This window comes from Rhinoraja longicauda, chromosome 17 (assembly GCF_053455715.1).
Source record: "Rhinoraja longicauda isolate Sanriku21f chromosome 17, sRhiLon1.1, whole genome shotgun sequence".
NCBI classification, from domain to species: Eukaryota; Metazoa; Chordata; class Chondrichthyes; order Rajiformes; family Arhynchobatidae; genus Rhinoraja; species Rhinoraja longicauda.
The window spans coordinates 15,887,037-15,904,374 of NC_135969.1; the positions used below are offsets into that span (position 1 = coordinate 15,887,037).

Sequence of the window (17,338 nt, forward strand, 5' to 3'; positions counted from 1 at the left end):
TTTTAAATGCTGTTGATACCTGCCTCAACTTCGTCTCAACCCGAAATGTTACTCATTCTTTTTCTCCAGAGAAGCTGCCTGTCCCACTGAGTTACTCCAGCATTTTGTGTCTATCTTCAGTGTAAACCAGCATCTGTGGTTCCTTCCTGCACTCCACAGAATCCTGCTGTCACAGCTTACCCCCCTTAAAAAAAAAACTATTCCAACTCTCTGCTTCCTCTCTGTCAATCAGTTTTCAATTGCAAGCCTGTCCATCAATGACAAATCCATGCACTCCATGAACTTTAAACTTTATGTGGTAACTTTATTCACGGGGTTTGAGCAAAGGCTTTCTGAATGTCCAAGTACCCGACATGTATTGCTTTCCCTTACTGTATCTATCAGTAACATTCCCCAGTGAGTTCATCAGATGCAATTTCCTCTCTAGGATTTGCGTAACCCTGATGACGCTTTCTGAGTGTTCTGTTTTCTCAATCTTTATAATAGTCTCGAGCGTTTTCCCCACTGCCGATGTCAAGTTAACTGGCCTTTTAGTTTCCTGTTTGTTTTCTCCCTCACTTTCTTAAAGCCGTTGCAACCTGAAAGCTATGACTGCTTTAAACTATTTACATAGAGGCATGGAAACAGGCCCTTTGGCCCAACTTGCCCATGCCCACCAAGTTGTCCAACTGAGCTAGTCCCACCTGCCTGCACCTGGCCCATCTCCCTCTAAATCGTTCCAATTCATGCACCTGTCCAAATGTCTTAAATATCGTAACAACACACCTCGACCACTTCCTCTAGTAGCATGTTTTACATTTACATTTCTACATTTTCCTTGATCGTCATCTTTTTTGAAGTCTTGTTTTCACCCACTTTACCCTTCTTTTCTGTGTGTCTCCCTCTCCCCTGACTCTCAGTCTGAAGCATTGTCTCTACCTGAAACGTCACCCATTTCTTCCATCCAGAGATGCTGCCTGTCTCGCTGGGTTACTCCAGCATTTTGTGTCTATCTTATACAACTGCAACATGACCTCCCAACTTCTATACTCAATACTGACTGATGAAGGCCAATGTGCCAAAAACCTTTTTGACCACCCTCGCTACCTGTGACTCCACCTTCAAGGAACCTTGCACCTGCACTCCTAGATCCCTCTTTACAACACTCCCCAGAGCCCCACCATTTACTGTGTAGGCCCTGCCCATGTTAAACGTCCCAAAATGCACCACCTCACATTTCTCTGTATTAAATTCCATCCACCATTCCTCAGCCCACCTGGCCAATCCATCAAGATCTTGCTTCAATTTTTCACAGCCATCTTCACTCTCTGCAAAACCACCCACATTTGTACCATCAGCAAACTTGCTAATCTTGCCATGTATGTTCTCATTCAAATCATTGCGATAGATGACAATCTCCGACTTGAATCTACAACTTTCAGTTTGAGAGTGGAGCTCCCAAATGAGTTATCTCCTCGAGACAGTATTTCCCTTAAATGATAGCAGCACGTTAGTAGAGATATGGCTATTGTGGCCAGATAGCAGCGATGGAATGCTCCTTGGCTATTGATAACCGCAGAGTTTGTGTTAAAATTAGCACCTTACATGTGGCTGAGTATGCCTCTGACCTTATCATTCTGATACTGCTGCTAAAGTCAAGTCAAGTCAAGTCAATTTTATTTGTATAGCACATTTAAAAACAACCCACGTTGACCAAAGTGCTGTACATTTGATTAGGTTCCAATAGAAAAAAAAAAAGAAAACATACAGTAGCACGCAAACAGTTCACAGCGCCTCCTCAATGAGCCTCAAACGCTAGGGAGTAGAAATATGTTTTGAGCCTGGACTTAAAGGAGTCGATGGAGGGGGCAGTTCTGATCGGGAGAGGGATGCTGTTCCACAGTCTAGGAGCTGCAACCGCAAAAGCGCGGTCACCCCTGAGTTTAAGCCTAGACCGCGGGATAGTGAATAGCCCCAAGTCGGCCGATCTGAGGGACCTGGAGTTAGAGAGGGGGGTTAGAAGATTTTTGATGTAGTGGGGGGAGTGTCCATTTAGGGCTTTATACGTGAATAGGAGGAGCTTGAAGTTGATTCTGTACCGTACAGGGAGCCAGTGGAGAGAGGCCAGAATCGGGGTGATGTGGTCCCTTTTACGGGTACCCGTCAGGAGTCTCGCTGCGGCGTTTTGGACCAGTTGCAGGCGGGACAGGGAAGATTGGCTGATCCCAGTGTATAGGGAGTTGCAGTAGTCTAGGCGGGAGGAAATGAAAGCGTGAATGATTTTTTCTGTGTCGTCGAATTTGAGGAAAGGTTTGATTTTAGCTATGGTTCGAAGTTGGAAGAAGCTGGCTTTTACCACAGCGTTGACTTGCTTATCAAATTTTAAAGTGTGGTGGAATAAGGTTTCTGGTCGATAATGGACTTTTCTCCATTGCCAGACTCACCTAAAGGGGGACAGACATAAAAAGCTGGAGTAACTCAGTGGGTCAGGCAGCATCTCTGGAGAAAAAGAATAGGTGACGTTTTGGGTCAAGACCCTACTTCAGACCTGAAATGTTACCTATTCCTTTTCTCCAGAGATGCTGCCGGACCTGCTGAGTTACTACAGCTTTTTGTGCCTATCTTCGGTTGATACCAGCATCTGCAGTTCCTTCCTTTACCTAACGGGAGGACTGTCTCAAGGCAGCACTGTGGCTCAGCTATTACCCACTCTTTTCCCCAACTGTTACACTCTCCGTTGTCCATAGGTTTAGGTTTACTATTGTAACGTGTACCAAGCTACAGTGAAAAAACTTTGTTTTGCACGCTATTCATTCAAACCAGTATAAATACGATCAAGCCATGCTCAAGTACAACAGGTATTTGCGAAGCGAAAGATGGGCGGCACAGTGGCGCCGAGCTAGAGCTGCTGCCTTACAGCGCCATAGACCCGGGTTCGATCCTGACTACGGGTGCTGTCTGTACGGAGTTTGTAAGTTCTCCCTGTAAACCGCGTGGGTTTTCTCCGGGTGCTCACACACTCCAAAGACGTAGAGGTTTGTAGGTGGATTAGCTTTTGTAAATTGTCCCTAGTGTGTAGGATTGTGCTAGTGTACAGGGTGATCGCTGGTCAGCGTGGACTTGGTGCGCCGAAGGGCCAGTTAGGGCGTTGTGTCGCTCAAACAGTTTAGTTTATTGTCACGTGCACCAAAGCACAGTGAAAAGCTTTTGATGCATGCTAACCAGTCAGCGTAAAGACTATATACGACTAGACTCGAGCTGTGCACAGTGTACAGATACATGATAACGTGAATAATGTTTAGTGCAAGATAAAGCCAGTGGAAAGTGGCCACTGTTGTCAAAGTGTTTTGAGATTTCACTTTTCTTGGGGTGAATGCGCAGTTTACAAATGAATCACAATGTACAAATTTGACTTGGTGCGGTGCAGAGGGTGAACGGTTGACTAGGTAAGACGGGGAGGTGGGGTGGGGTTGGCGGTGGGGACTTTCACTGGGGATTTCCAGACCTTAACAGAGTGCGTAGCTTAAATCCCAAACATGTGAATGTGGGAAACCCAATGCGACATTGTTTGGCTCACAGGCTCACCATGGAGTATCATCTGCTTCGAGCAACAGAACTCCAGGTACTCGTGTGGGGCTCAACGTAATTAGTCACTGTGGGGTCTGAGCAGAGTTACGCTCTCAGTCCACTGCGTAACGATCTAAGGCAACAGTAGGTCAGGGTCTGCATGCAAGCTTACAGGACGGATGGACAAACACACACACACACACACAGCAGGTAGAGGGGGAGTGACACAGGCGGGATTGCTTCCTTAGGAGGGAGTGGCATGGTGGTGCCATGGTAAAATGCTGCCTCACAGCGGCAGAGACCCGGGTAAAGTCCTGACTATGGGTGCTGTCTGTACGGAGTTTGTATATGATCTCCCTGTGATCTGCGTGGTTTTTTTCCGGGTGCTCCGGTTTTCTCCCACACTCCAAAGACTGCAGTTTTTGGCTTTATTGGGTTTGGTAAAATTGTAAATTTTCCCTGGTGTGGGATAGTGTGGTGGCACAGACGCGTTGGGCCAAAGTGCCTGTTTCCATACTGTATCTGTAAACTAAACTAACTAAAGAAGCTGCATGGACCTTAAGGGTTGGATGGGCTCCTGGATCGTCCTGATCGCTGTCACGGGGAGAACGTGCAAATTCCACACGGGCAGCACCCGAGATCAGGATCGAACCCGGGTCTCTACCGCCGGAAGGCAGCAACTCCAGCACGATACCACTGGGCTGCCCCAGATGAGGAAGACTCTGAAATAGTAGAGCTAACACTTCCAGGGCAGCAAGTACAGGCCTTGCCAACCCTGTGTAATCCATGACAAGTATATGAGAAACTCCAGTTGCACAAGTCCTACCTTTGAAATAGGAGATGGCCGTGTGATTCTATTCTAGCTCAGGGAGTGTCTGCATTGTTGGAATCATTTTTTTACTTAGTTGGTCGAGTTAAAAATTCTCCCACGCAGTGAAGAGTGTGGACCCAAGCCAACATTCCTTTCACCTTCAATTCCCAGGCTGCCAACGGTATTTCTGCCCTCGTTGCCAACCTCTTCGGCCGTTTCTTGGGATCGGGATTGATCCATTGATTGATTGAAATGTACAGCATGGAAATAGATCCACGTTCACCATTGAACACCCGTTCACACTAGCTCCATGTTATCCCACTTTTGCATCCAATTCCTACATGCTAGGCACAATTTAGGGAGGCCAATCAACCTACAACTCTCGCATGTCTTTGGAATGTGGGAGGATACTGGAGCACACAGTTTACAGGGGAAAAACAGGGAACTGCAGATGCCAGTTAAGAAAAAAAGAGACACCAAGTGCTGGAGTAACTCAGCGGGTTAGGCAGCATCACTGGAGAACGTGGATAGGTGACATTTTGGATCAGGACCCTTCGTACTGAATTCCCCCCCCCCTCACCACAATCAATTTGAAGAAGGGTTCCGACCCTGAACATCACCAATTTATGTTCTTCAGAGATACTGCTTGACCTGCTGAGTTAGTCTAGTCAGAAAGAGAGCGTGCAAACTCCACACAGACTCCATCCGAGGTCGGGATCGAACCTGGGTCTCTGATGCTATGGGGCAATGGCACGACAACCAGCTGCACCACTGTGCTGTCCAAACATTGAATGCATTCAAACATTGCTGCTTGACTACCCAGGTTGGGATGACCATGGTTCTGGAATCAAAGTAAAATATATTGAACATTTTTCCAGAGGACATAGGGCCAAGATAAGGAGGAAGAGAGCTGTAGGGGATATATATCAAAAAAAGAACATTTCACTCAATGAGAGACAGCATGGAAGCAGATCATTCGACCCACCAAGTTCATAATGACAATCAATCACTCATTCACACTAGTCCTTAGTTATCCCACTTTTTCGTCTGCTCCCTGCACACTAGAGGCAATTTAAAGAAGTCAGTTGACCTACAAACCCACACGTCTTTGGGGTGTGGGGGGAAACCAGAGCACCCAGAGGAAAACCATGCATCACAGAGAGAAAGTGCAAACTCCACACAGACAGCACCCGAGGTCGGGATTGAACCTGGGTCTCTGGCGCTGTAAGCAGCGGCTCTACCAGCTGCGATACTGGGACCACAGGATGGGGTTGGGATGTACTGTCTGAGTGGAGGCAGAGACTCTCACAACATTTTCTGAAAAACTTTTTCAGTCAGAGAGTTGTAAATCTGTGGAATTCTCTGCCTCAGAGGGCAGTGGAGGCCAATTCTCTGAATGCATTCAAGAGAGAACTAGGTAGAGCTCTTAAGGATAGCGGAGTCAGGGGGTATGGGGAGAAGGCAGGAATGGGGTACTGATTGAGAATAATCAGCCATGATCACATTGAATGGTGGTGCTGGCTCGAAGGGCCGAATGGCCTACTCCTGCACCTATTGTCTATTGTCTATTGTCATTTAAGGTGTGTAATGCCAAGCACTATTTTGAAGGCTACTGACAAAGTATTGTTAAGTTGGATTTGTTTAGGAGGGATACTCAATGGATGGGGAAGGTCAAAAGACCTGTCCCTGTGCTGTGTGACTGGTGACACTATAAGTTCAGTAGATAAGAGACAGTCCAGTCTGCTGGAGGTGAGTTGCAGTGTTTGCGTGTGGAATATTGATGAAGATTCTGTCCTTAGTAGACTGGGATTAGCTCGGTTCTGTATCTCATTGCTTGCTGTCAAGAAGCAAACAAAGATGGACATGGGTTTCAGCAGACAGCCATCTTTGAATAACTACTCTGCAGTATTTCCTACGAGACCAAATCAAAGTCTTCGGTGAGCTTTGAATTATGTGTAATGGCTGTTGCAACTCCATGGATTTCACTTGAAGTTATCACAGGGAGGAGATGATGTCCGACCTGTATTGTGATTCTTTGAACTGTTTATATAGACTTTAGAGTCACAGCGTGGAAACAGGCCCTTCAGCCCACCGAGTCCATGCTGACCAGGGATAACCCCATACACTAACTAGCACTATCCTACACACTCGATACAATTTACAATTCACAGTAGCCAATACGTAACATGTACGTTTTTGGAGTGTGGGAGGAAACCACAGCACCCAGAGAAAACCCGTGTGGTCACCGGGAGAACGTATAAGCTCCATACAGACAGCACCCGTAGTCAGGTTTGAAGCCGGGTCTCTGTTCTTTATCGGTATTTCCCAAATCATTACCATCCTAAAGAGAAGAAACCTTTTCTGGGGATACAAGAAACTGCAGGTTTCCAAAAGAAGACATTAAGTGCTGGAGTAGCACAACGGGTCATGCAGCATTTCTGGAGAACGTGGAACGGTAACACTTCGGGTTGGGACCCTTCTCCAGTGGAGTTCTCACAATGTGACCCAAACACAGTTTTCTTTAAAAAACGTTATTTTAAGAACACAGGAGTTCAAGTAACTCCTCTATTCCTCCCCCCCCCCCCCCCACCACACCCCCTCTCTCCCCCCTCACTCACTGTAGCCGTCCTACTAGTTCCACTGTTCACATCCCTGTATCCCTGTCATTAGCACATCTTCCCCGCCCACCCCTCCTGAGGTCATCTGTTGCCAGAGATAGACATAAAAAGCTGGAGTGACTCAGCGGGTCAGGCAGCATCTCTGGAGAAAAGGTATAGGTGACGTTTCGGGTTGAGGCCCTTCCTCAGACCCATCTGTGGCCGGCCCTGTTTTGTTCTGGCCTTCTCTATCTTTCAGTTTGAGGAAGGGTTCCGACCCGAAACCATCACCTATCCATTTTCTACAGAGATGCTGCCTGACCCGCTGGGTTATTCCAGCATTTTGTGTCCACCTACAGTTTTCTTTTGTGCTAGTGTACCGCCTGATTTACAGTGACCCTCGCTCGGACAGTGAGTGTTGTTGGTTTATGGGGAGGGGGATATACGACGTAAATAAATACTGAGGTGCCCAGAGAACTGAGGCCCGACACTGCATTAATACAAACGGCAAAATATCTACTTTCATGGACAGCCAAAGCAATAGCCATTGAAGGGACGGCGTTTTGAACACTGCCAGGATAAAGGTGTTATAAAAAAAAAGAAGCCACTTCACATCAAGGACATCCTGCTGTAGGAGTAGTTAATAACGCTTTATTTGTACTGCTTTTGTGCAGTTTTGCGCGTCACTCACTGGCTGATGGTTTGTGATGCAGACTCGGGCAAAGGAAATCACACTGCTCCTATTTCCAAGGCCTTCAGAAATTAGCAGCCCACATTTACCGCAGCACCATCTGCTAAAAACGGGCCTCGGATAACGTCTCCCCACTCGACAAGCCTCGCTTCCTGTCCGCACCGAGAGGACCAGAGAGAGGCCTCCGGCGGGGCTTGTGAAACCGGCCTGGTGCTGGCACGGTGCAGAGGGAGCGGCCGGTTGTGAGCCCTCTCCTGTTCCACACTGGCTCCAGCCACAGGAGGTTCGATAGATTTGCCCTCCAGAAGGTCGGAGGGGCGGTGGTCCATGGTAAGAAGGTAAGATGGGGAGAATTAAAGGAAAGACTTGAATTTTGTACGGTATTGTTCACGACTCTTTCAGAACCTCATGAACGCACCTGTAAGGCCAGCGAAATACTCTGGCGGTACGGGCAGCACGGTGGCACATCCGGTCGGGCTGCTGCCTCACAGCACCAAAGACCCAGGTTCGACCCTCACCTCGCATGCTGTCTGTACGAAGTTTGCAAGTTCTGCCTGTGACTGCGTGGGTTTCCTCCTGGTGCTCTGGTTTCCCAAAGACGTGTGCGGGTTTGTAGGATAATTGGCCCTCTGTAAATTGCCCCCAGTGTGTAGGGTGTGGAATGCAAAATAGGGATAGAAACGGTCTGAATGGGTGATCGATGGACTCGGTGGGCCAAAGGGCCTGTTTCCATACTGTGTCTTTCAATCAATCAATTCAATGAGTCTGAAGAGGAGTTCCGACCCTGAATGTTGCCTATCCATCTCCTCCAGAGATGCTGCCTGACCACTCAGTTACTCCAGCACTTTGTACCTTTTTTTTGTAAACTAGCATCTGCGGTTCGTTGTGTCTGCAATAATCTCTGTTCTAATGTAGGAATGTGATTTGCATACAGCAAGTTCCCAGCACAGTAACGTGAGAATGACTACATTATTTTGTTTTGTAGAAATGATTTAAATAGTGGTCATTTTGCAATGAGGAGCAGATTTGGGGAAGGAGATGTGTAACGAGAATGATACGGGCTAAACTAATTCAATTAGGAGGATTTGCGCCAAATTGAACATAGAATGGTAAAAGGGTGATCTGCTGGAAATACAACATGATTAGTTGATACTTTATTATCGTACGTGATAGATATGTCACGGTAAAATACTTTGTTTTGCACACCAGAGACAAAGTACGCAAGGAGTATGGGGTGCTGACAAAGTGTTCAATGTAGTCCCAATGGCCCCTCGTTGTTCTCAGCAGCGGCCCCACGCCAGGTCTCTTATTATTCTCTCGGTGGTCCCCCCACGTCGGCCGGGTCCCTCTTCGCTCTCGGCGCCTCCCCCCCCCCCCCCCATGCTAAGACCCTCTTCGCTCTCTGTGCCCCCCCCCTCACCCACGCTAAGACCCTCTTCGCTCTCGGCAGCCCCTCCACCCCCACGCTAAGACCCTCTTCACTCTCGGCAGCCCCTCCACCCCCACGCTAAGACCCTCTTTGCTCTCGGCAGCCCCTCCACCCCCACGCTAAGACCCTCTTCGCTCTCGGCAGCCCCTCCACCCCCACGCTAAGACCCTCTTTGCTCTCGGTGGCCCCCCACCCACGCTAAGACCCTCTTTGCTCTCGGCGGCGTGTCCTCCAGCACCCACTGCGGGCCTGTCTGATGTTAAACGTCAGGACCCTTCTTCAGAAATCAGGGACTGATGTAGGTCCCTTCTTTGCTCACGCCCTCCTCCACCCACGGCCTGACCTCCAGGGACTCCTCGCTACACCGACCTTGCACCGCGCCGGCTTCCTTGTAGGCCACGGCGCCCGTGGGGTCTGTCAAAGGCATTGGCAGGATAGACTGAAACCTTATCACCTCATGGGAGCATCCAGAATAAATGGGTCCCAATCATTGGGCAAGAGGTGGTCTGTGCAAGAGAAAGCATCCTTCACACATTTTTATGGAAATCCGGGATTCTATCCTGTTAAAGAAACGTTGCTAAGGCAGGAGGTATCGGTTGAAATTTTTTATAACTGGGTTCTTGTTGGACTGAGATTTCAAAGATCACCAACAAAAGCCATTAGATGGTATTTCAGTGGAGATCACCACGATCTAACGGAATAGACCTGTGGGATTCGTTGTTGGGGACCTTGCGTCGAGGGGTCCCGTCGTCAAGGGGCACGTGGTTGTGGGGCCTGTTGTCAATGAGTTCCTTATCTTGGACTTGTTGTCATGGGCCTGTCGTTAAGAGGTCCGTCATTAAGGGACCCATTGTCGTCGTCAAGGGACCCGTTGTTGTCGTCAAGGGGACCTGTCGTCAAGGGGACCTGTCGTCAAGGGGACCCGTCGTCAAGGGGACTTGTCAAGGAGCCCATTGTCGGGGGAGCTGTCGCCAAGGGGCCTATTCTCGGGGCCTGAGGACACTTCTCAAGGCACTCTCTCCACACCCCTCCGACTGTACGACACTCCCTCAGCACTTCCGTGAGTACGCCCCTTCCTCCGACTGTACGACACGCCCTCCACACTCCCCTCCCACTGTACGACTCCCTCAGCCCTGCCCCCTCCACGGTGCTATAGACCCTCAAAACAATGTTGGAATGTCTGCCTGCCATTTTATACATGATATGGGAGGGTTTGCGGGGTTAATTGGAGTTTGTGGGTCTCTACCAAGCACAGGGAGGATGGATGTGCTAGAACGCTGTCTTCAATGCTGTGTGCCACACGGATTTCAAAACCCAGTCGACATTTGTTGGATTTCCAGATGCTAACCATCTACATGAGTACTCTGTCTCAGTACGTCATTCAAAGCCCTGGCTGTGCTGTGTCACCTCACTTTGTGAAGCCACTCCAAGCCTCTGGAGTGGGAGTCGAGCCTACAATCAATTGACTCAAGAGCCAAAGGTGTCACCCACTGAATGATGCCTGACGCACATTGCCATAGTGCTCTAGTGCGTTGGATCACTGAAAAACTATTATTTTATCTGACGTGTGTTTTAATATATTCCATCTTTTTTTTTTTGCTTGATCCCTTGTACCTCTGCTGTACAACTCCCCTCAGCTGAGAAGGTACTTCGAGGTGTGTTGAAAGGAACTGCAGATGCTGGATTACACCAAAGATAGGCACAAAAGTGCTAAACACAGCAGGTCAGGCAGCATCTCTGGAGAAAACAGATCGGGTGACGTTTCGAGTTGGGGGCCTTCTTCAGACTCTGGAGAGTCTCCGAAGAAGAGGAGCTTCTGAAGAAGGGTCCCGACACAAAACGTCGCCCATCTGTTCTCTCCAGAGATGCTGCCTGACTGCTGAGTTACTCCAGCGGTTTGCGCCTGTCCCAGGTGCTTCGAGGAGTTAGTAGTGTGTTGTTTCAGCCCGCAGTTTGAATCCTCCGCTTAGCATCAACCTCCGGAAGGTGATTTCATTGTAATGCCCAAAGCTCTCATTGGACTTGCCAGGGTAGGTGTGTAGTTGATGTTTTCTATGACTGTGGTCACAGTGGGGCAGCGGTGGAGTTACTGCCTCAGAGACTCGAATTCCATCCTGCCCTCGGGTGCTGCCTGTGTGAAGTTTGCACGTTCTCCCTGTGACCATGTGACCTGTGGCCTCTGGATGTACCAGTTTCCTCCCACATCCCAAAGATCCCAGGTTTGATAGGCTCATTGGCCTCTGTAACATTTCCCTAGTGTGTAAGGAGTGGATGCAAAAGTGGAATTGGTAGAACCCCAGTGCTAATGGGTGATCGATGGTCTCGTTGGGCCGAAAGGGCCTTTTTCCATACTTAATCCCTAAATTAAACTAAACTAAACCCTCTGGATGAAGAAATTTCTTCTAAACTCATTCACAAATGACCCTTATTTTGAGATTGTGGTGCCTGGATCTAGACAACACACAGTTTCGTTTAGAGACACAGAAAGGAAACAGGGCCTTTCTTCAGTCAGAGGGTGGTTAAACTGTGCAATTCGTTGACACAGAAAGCTGTGGAGGCTGTCAATGGATTTTTTAAGGTGCAGATTGACAGATTCTTGATTAGTACGGGCGTCAGGGGTTATGGCGGGAAAGCAGGAGAATGGGGTTGGGAAGGAAAGATAGACCAGCCGTGATTGAATGGCAATGAAGGGCCGAATGGTCTGAATCTGCTCCTAAAACCTATGAACAACCGACTTTGAACCAGATTTTGGAACTTGCAAATGTAATTTTTGTTTTCGAGTGGCACTGTGCCTTGGGTGGAGACTGATATCAACGATTGTTTTTTGTGTTTGTTCACCGCAGCCCAGCGATGGACAACTCGATAACTCTGTGGCAATTCCTGCGGCAGCTCTTGGACGAGAACAAGAACGATCTCATCTGCTGGACGTCCAAGGACGGGGAGTTCAAGCTGCGCAACGCGGAGGAGGTGGCGCGACTGTGGGGCATGCGCAAGAACAAAACCAACATGAACTACGACAAGCTGAGCCGAGCTCTCAGATACTACTACGAAAAGGTGAGAGCCCTCGGCAAGTAATGCAGATATGGTCAACGCGGGCTTAGTACAGTTTAGACACAAAGCAACTCAGCGGGTCAGCCAGCATCTCCGGAGAACAGGAATAGATTGTGGCGGCTCGCAAAGGTCAGGCCACTCCCACATCGAACCCTTCGGCACGGTGATGGACAGGTTCGGGGACGGCCCCCAGTTACGGGGATAAGTAGCAGGGGTTTTGGCGCGAGAGTAGTCTTCAGTCTCTCACTGAAGCGGAGAGTAGTGTGCTGTGTGTAATAAAAGCCTTTAGGGAATTTGCCTGGCCCCTTGCCTTCATTCCGGGCCCTTTTTGCGCACCCGCTACAAGATGACGATTCAGGTCGGGACCCTTCCTCAGACTGAAAGTAATGCAAAGAATTGTCACAGGTAAATTGAGTATTGTTCATGTGGTAGGATCGTGTTTCGAATGGAGTTTTAAGATGTCTGACCCACCTCATCTGTGAAGAAATGATACTTATTGCAAAGGCCAGTAGTCTAATGTACCTTGATACCCATAACCTATATGGGGGGGACCGGAGGAGAGAAAAGACCAGAACAAATCAGGTGTAGGAAAGAACTGCAGATGCTGGTTTAAATCGACACACAAAATGCTGGAGTAACTCAGCGGGACAGGCTACATCACTGGAGAGAAGGAATGGGCAAAACAAATCAGGGCCGGCAACAGATGAACTCAGGAATGGTTGGAGAGGACCTCCCTCCATTGATGGAGAGGAGTGGGGGTGGTGAAAGGCCAGGGGAGAATGGAGGAAAGAGAGGAAGGTGAGAAGAGGGTGTGATGGGAGGTAAGAGAGGGGGATGGGAAGCGGGGGGGGGGGGGGTGGAAAAAAGGGAGAAGGGAGGAAAGAGGTGGGTGAGAAGAGGGAGAAGGGGGTAGGGGGAAGAAAGGAGCCATGAGTAGAAATCTGAAGCTGAAAGTCTTAACAGCTGAAGGCTCAGCCTCCTCTGTTGGGACAATTAATATCAAAGATATTCCAGAGGCCCGATTTGGGAGACAGCGGAGATGTTGTAGTGTTGGAGGAGATTAGAGATGGGGAATTGGGAGGAGGCCATGAAAATGGGGAAGGAGGATTTTGTATTGGAGGGACTGCTTCATGATGCTGCCGGCAAGCAGAAAGGTGAAGGGTGAATGGAAGTTAGAGTGAATTAAGATTAAGCATTGCGCTGCTAATGGCTGGGTGATTAAATCTGACAACGTGCAGGAAGCCAGGAAAAACACGGGACATCTGTGAGGTTATTAGGCAGGACAATACGAGAGATACAGAGAATAGATAGTAATGCTCGACATTAAACAGTGACATCTGCTGGTGTGGAGGGGGAGATGGGCTGAAGCGTTGTGTCGGACGTTTCGGGTCGGAACCCTTCTTCAGATTGGAGCCTGAAGTATCTGGAAAAAGGGTTCAGACCCGAAATGTCACCTATTCCTTTTCTCCAGAGATGCTGCCTGACCCGCCAAGTTACTCCAAAGAGGTGCCAGCGTAAATATGAAGAGAAATGTTGAAAGGGGGGGGGGGGGGGGAGCAGAGAGGAGTGAAAGTCAGAGGAGGGAAAGATAGATCAGCCGTGATTGAATGACGGAGTAGACTCGATGGGCCGAATGGCCTAATTCTGATGTATGAGCATGAAAAATGGGGAAAGAGAAAGGGGGTGAGATGAGGGGGTGGGGGAAAGAAGGGGCTATTCCAATATTTTGTCTCTATCTTGGGCTGAAGTAGTGTTTGTCTGTCTGTGTCGTCCCTGAAAGACCAGGAGAGCCACCTCGTGAGAAATCAGAAGGCTCAAGTCAATGTGTATTTATGGTCATGTAAGGTGAGGTACAGGTACAATGATAATCTTGCTGGCAGCAGCATCACAGGCACATAGACTCAGCCAACATCAAAACATGGTTTATACATGAATTATACTGTTCATGGGTTATACATGGATTCTTCACAACACAAAACAAATTATACATAAACTATATATAAACCACACTTAAATCATATGTCTCTATAAACCTCCAGCGACCTTTCCCACCAGGGGGAGCCCAAAGTGAAGACAGAGGATGTGGAAGAATTGGACTGTATCATCCTGGGTCCCATCGCAGTTGTTGACTGTGGTATACATAAATGACATGTAAATTATATAGACATTACACAAAAACTATTCATAAATTTATATGGAAATTACAGTATTCATAAATTATATGAAAATTATTCACAAATTATACAAGATGGTGAAAAGAAAAAGACCGCAAAACTCAAGACAGTATTTCAGAAATGCCCAATTAGGAAACGAGTCCACTGTAGTGCAAGGGACACTAGTTGCCAAGGTAGGATGAGGTTGAGGGGAGATCTGATAGAAGTGTATGAAGTTACGAGAGGCACAGATAGGGTAGACAGTCAGAATCCTTTTTTTCCCAGCATGGAAATATCAAATAACAGAGGGCATAGCTTAAGATGAGAAGGGCAAAGTTTAAAGGAGATGTGCGGGGAAAGTTTTTTTTACACATGGTCAAGTCAAGTCAAGTCAATTTTATTTGTATAGCACATTTAAAAACAACCCACGATGACCAAAGTGCTGCACATCTGATTAGGAAAAAAAAGAAACATGGGGTGTACAATAGAAATATGAAAGAGTGCTGGACAGGTGCAGGGAATGGAGTGGATATGAATTATGTGCAGGTAGATAAGAGTTCGTCTAGACATTTTCTTTTTAGTTTAGTTTAGAGATACCGCATGGAAACAGGCCCTTCGACCCACTGAGTCGGTGCTGACCAACGATCACCCATACACTAGTTCTATCCTACACACTAGGGACAATTTACAGAAGCTAATTAACCTACAAGCCTGCACATCTTTGGAATGGGGGAGGAAAATGGAGCACCTGCAGAAAACCCACGCGGTCACAGGGAGAACGTGCAAACCCCTTACAGACAGCACCCGAGGTTCGGATCGAACCCAGGTCTCTGGCGCTGTAAGGCAGCAACTCTACTGCTGCACCATGATGCCGCCCTGTTCAGCACAGGCATTGTGGGCCGAAGGGCCTGTTCTCTTGCTGCATGTACTAAATGTGCTCAAGACATGTACTAAATGTGTAATCTTTATCCTTTTCCTATGCACTGTGGATGGTTGATTGTAATCATGTAGTCTTTTCTTTGACTGGATAGCACGCAACAAAAGCTTTTCACTGCCCCTCAGTGCAAACACTACTGAGCCCAACACTATTGAATGTACAGACACTGAGAATGTATGAAGAGTTTTGCGCAGTTTTTGTTTGTACATTTTAAATTCTAAATAGCTTATTTTTGGAAAACTCTAAACTAACCTTTGCTTGGAGTCGAGTTCCATTCTATTCCGTGACAAGACATTTTCTTGTTTGTTTTCCAGAACATCATCAAGAAGGTAAATGGGCAGAAGTTTGTGTACAAGTTTGTGTCGTTGCCAGACAGCCTGGCGATGGAGTCAGACAGGTACGACGGCAGCGAGAGCGAGTGGCCGATGGGCAGGGCCAGGGACAAGGGCCTGTCCTTGCAGCGCCAGCTGAAGGCCACCACCAGGATCTCCTCGAGGAACGAGTACATGCGCTCGGGACTCTACTCCACCTTCACCATCCAGTCGTTGCAAAGTGGCAACCACCAGCCCAGGGAGGCCAACGACCCCACCAACAACATGGAGCAGGAGGCCAAAGTCCATTCTCTCGGGCGTCTTGCCGAGGAGCCCGAGATGAACGAGCACGAGGAGGAACCTCAGGCTCGGGCTGACGACGACTCTCCTATGGAGACCTCCAGCGACCTTTCCCACCAGGGGGAGCCCAAAGTGAAGACAGAGGATGTGGAAGAATTGGACTGTATCATCCTGGGTCCCATCGCAGTTGTTGACGATTTATCTCGCCCACCGAGTCCCAGTTTGGACCAGGCGGATAAGAGCAGCAACCTTCAGCCACCCAAACCCAAGAAGCCCAAGGACCTGGAGCTTCCAGCCACGCTCCTCACGGCCCAGAATAGTCCTCCTCTGGATAAGAGTAACCCTGGTCTTCTGAACGCGGTGGTCTTCCCTGCCACGAGTGCGGTCACGCCGACTCTGATCACTCAACATGTTCAGGTACGTTGTACGTTGGGTGGCACGAGCAGAATGAAGCTAACGTTAAGATAATCGGCATTTTACGGCAGCATTCACTCCATCTGGTGACGTCCCATCATTATTCTGCACTCTCAGTTTCTCCAGACTGGATATTCTTTACGGCACCCCGCATTTTATGAGCCGGTTACGGGCTTGAAAAACGCCATGTAAATCGAAAAGCACGAAAATCAAACACATAGAGAAACAAAGATCTGCAGATGCTGGTTAATTCACAAAAGGACACAAAGTGCTGGGGTAACTCAGCAGGTCAGGCAGCATCTATGGAGAACATGGATAGGTGGTGTTTCAAATCAGAACCCTCCTTCAGACAGAGCATCTGGGATATCAAGATCCCTTTGGACAACACCATTTAAACAGCAATGTAATAAAAAGGAACGCAGATGCTGGTTTATACCAAAGATAGACACAAAATGCTGGAGTAAATCAGTGGGTCAGGTAGCTTCTCTGGAGAACATGGATAGGCAATGTTTTGGGTCGAGTCTCTTCTTCAGATGATTGTTGGGAGGGGGAGGGTGGGGGGGAGGAATTCCAGCTTTCTTCTCACCCTCCCCACACCTACAATCAGCCTGAAGATGGGTCTCGACCCAAAATGTCACCTATCCATATTGTCCAGAGATGCTGCCTGACCCACTGAGATGCTGCAACACTTTGTGTCCTTTTGTAAATCAAACGTATGCCAGGCAACACACATGACTACGCTGCCAATTGATATAATGAGGGTAAATCACATCCTACAACATGATAAAGCTTTCCCTTCCATCTGTACAATACTCTACCTGTCAGAGAATAAAACGGAGAAAATTACCCATTTATAAAGAAAAATATAATCTCTAGGCAGACACATTTAAACATAGATGTATGCAATTACTTGAGTTTTCTTTCTGTCAAGCAAAACTGAGTTTACAAGATTGTGTTAAAAGCTGACGTATGAGTTTGCTAGTCATAAATTTGGGCGCGTTATTATGATAATAGGAGTACATAAATTAAACTTTGGCAGTAATTAGACAAGCGAGTTATTCTAAAGACACGTAAATCGAGCACACGTAAAATGCGAGT

At 47.9% G+C, this 17,338-nt stretch overlaps 1 protein-coding gene across 2 annotated transcripts in view; it reads left to right on the top strand.

Annotated features, from left to right (window-relative positions):
- The window catches only part of LOC144601790 (ETS domain-containing protein Elk-1-like), a 52,491-nt gene that overhangs the window by 24,998 nt on the left and 10,155 nt on the right, over nucleotides 1-17,338 (top strand). For both annotated transcript variants that reach the window (XM_078414210.1, XM_078414209.1), the window contains exons 2-3: nucleotides 11,918-12,128; nucleotides 15,530-16,243. In XM_078414210.1, coding sequence (XP_078270336.1) covers nucleotides 11,925-12,128; nucleotides 15,530-16,243 — 918 coding nt within the window. In that variant the 5' untranslated portion in view covers nucleotides 11,918-11,924. The remainder of the gene's footprint in view (nucleotides 1-11,917; nucleotides 12,129-15,529; nucleotides 16,244-17,338) is intronic.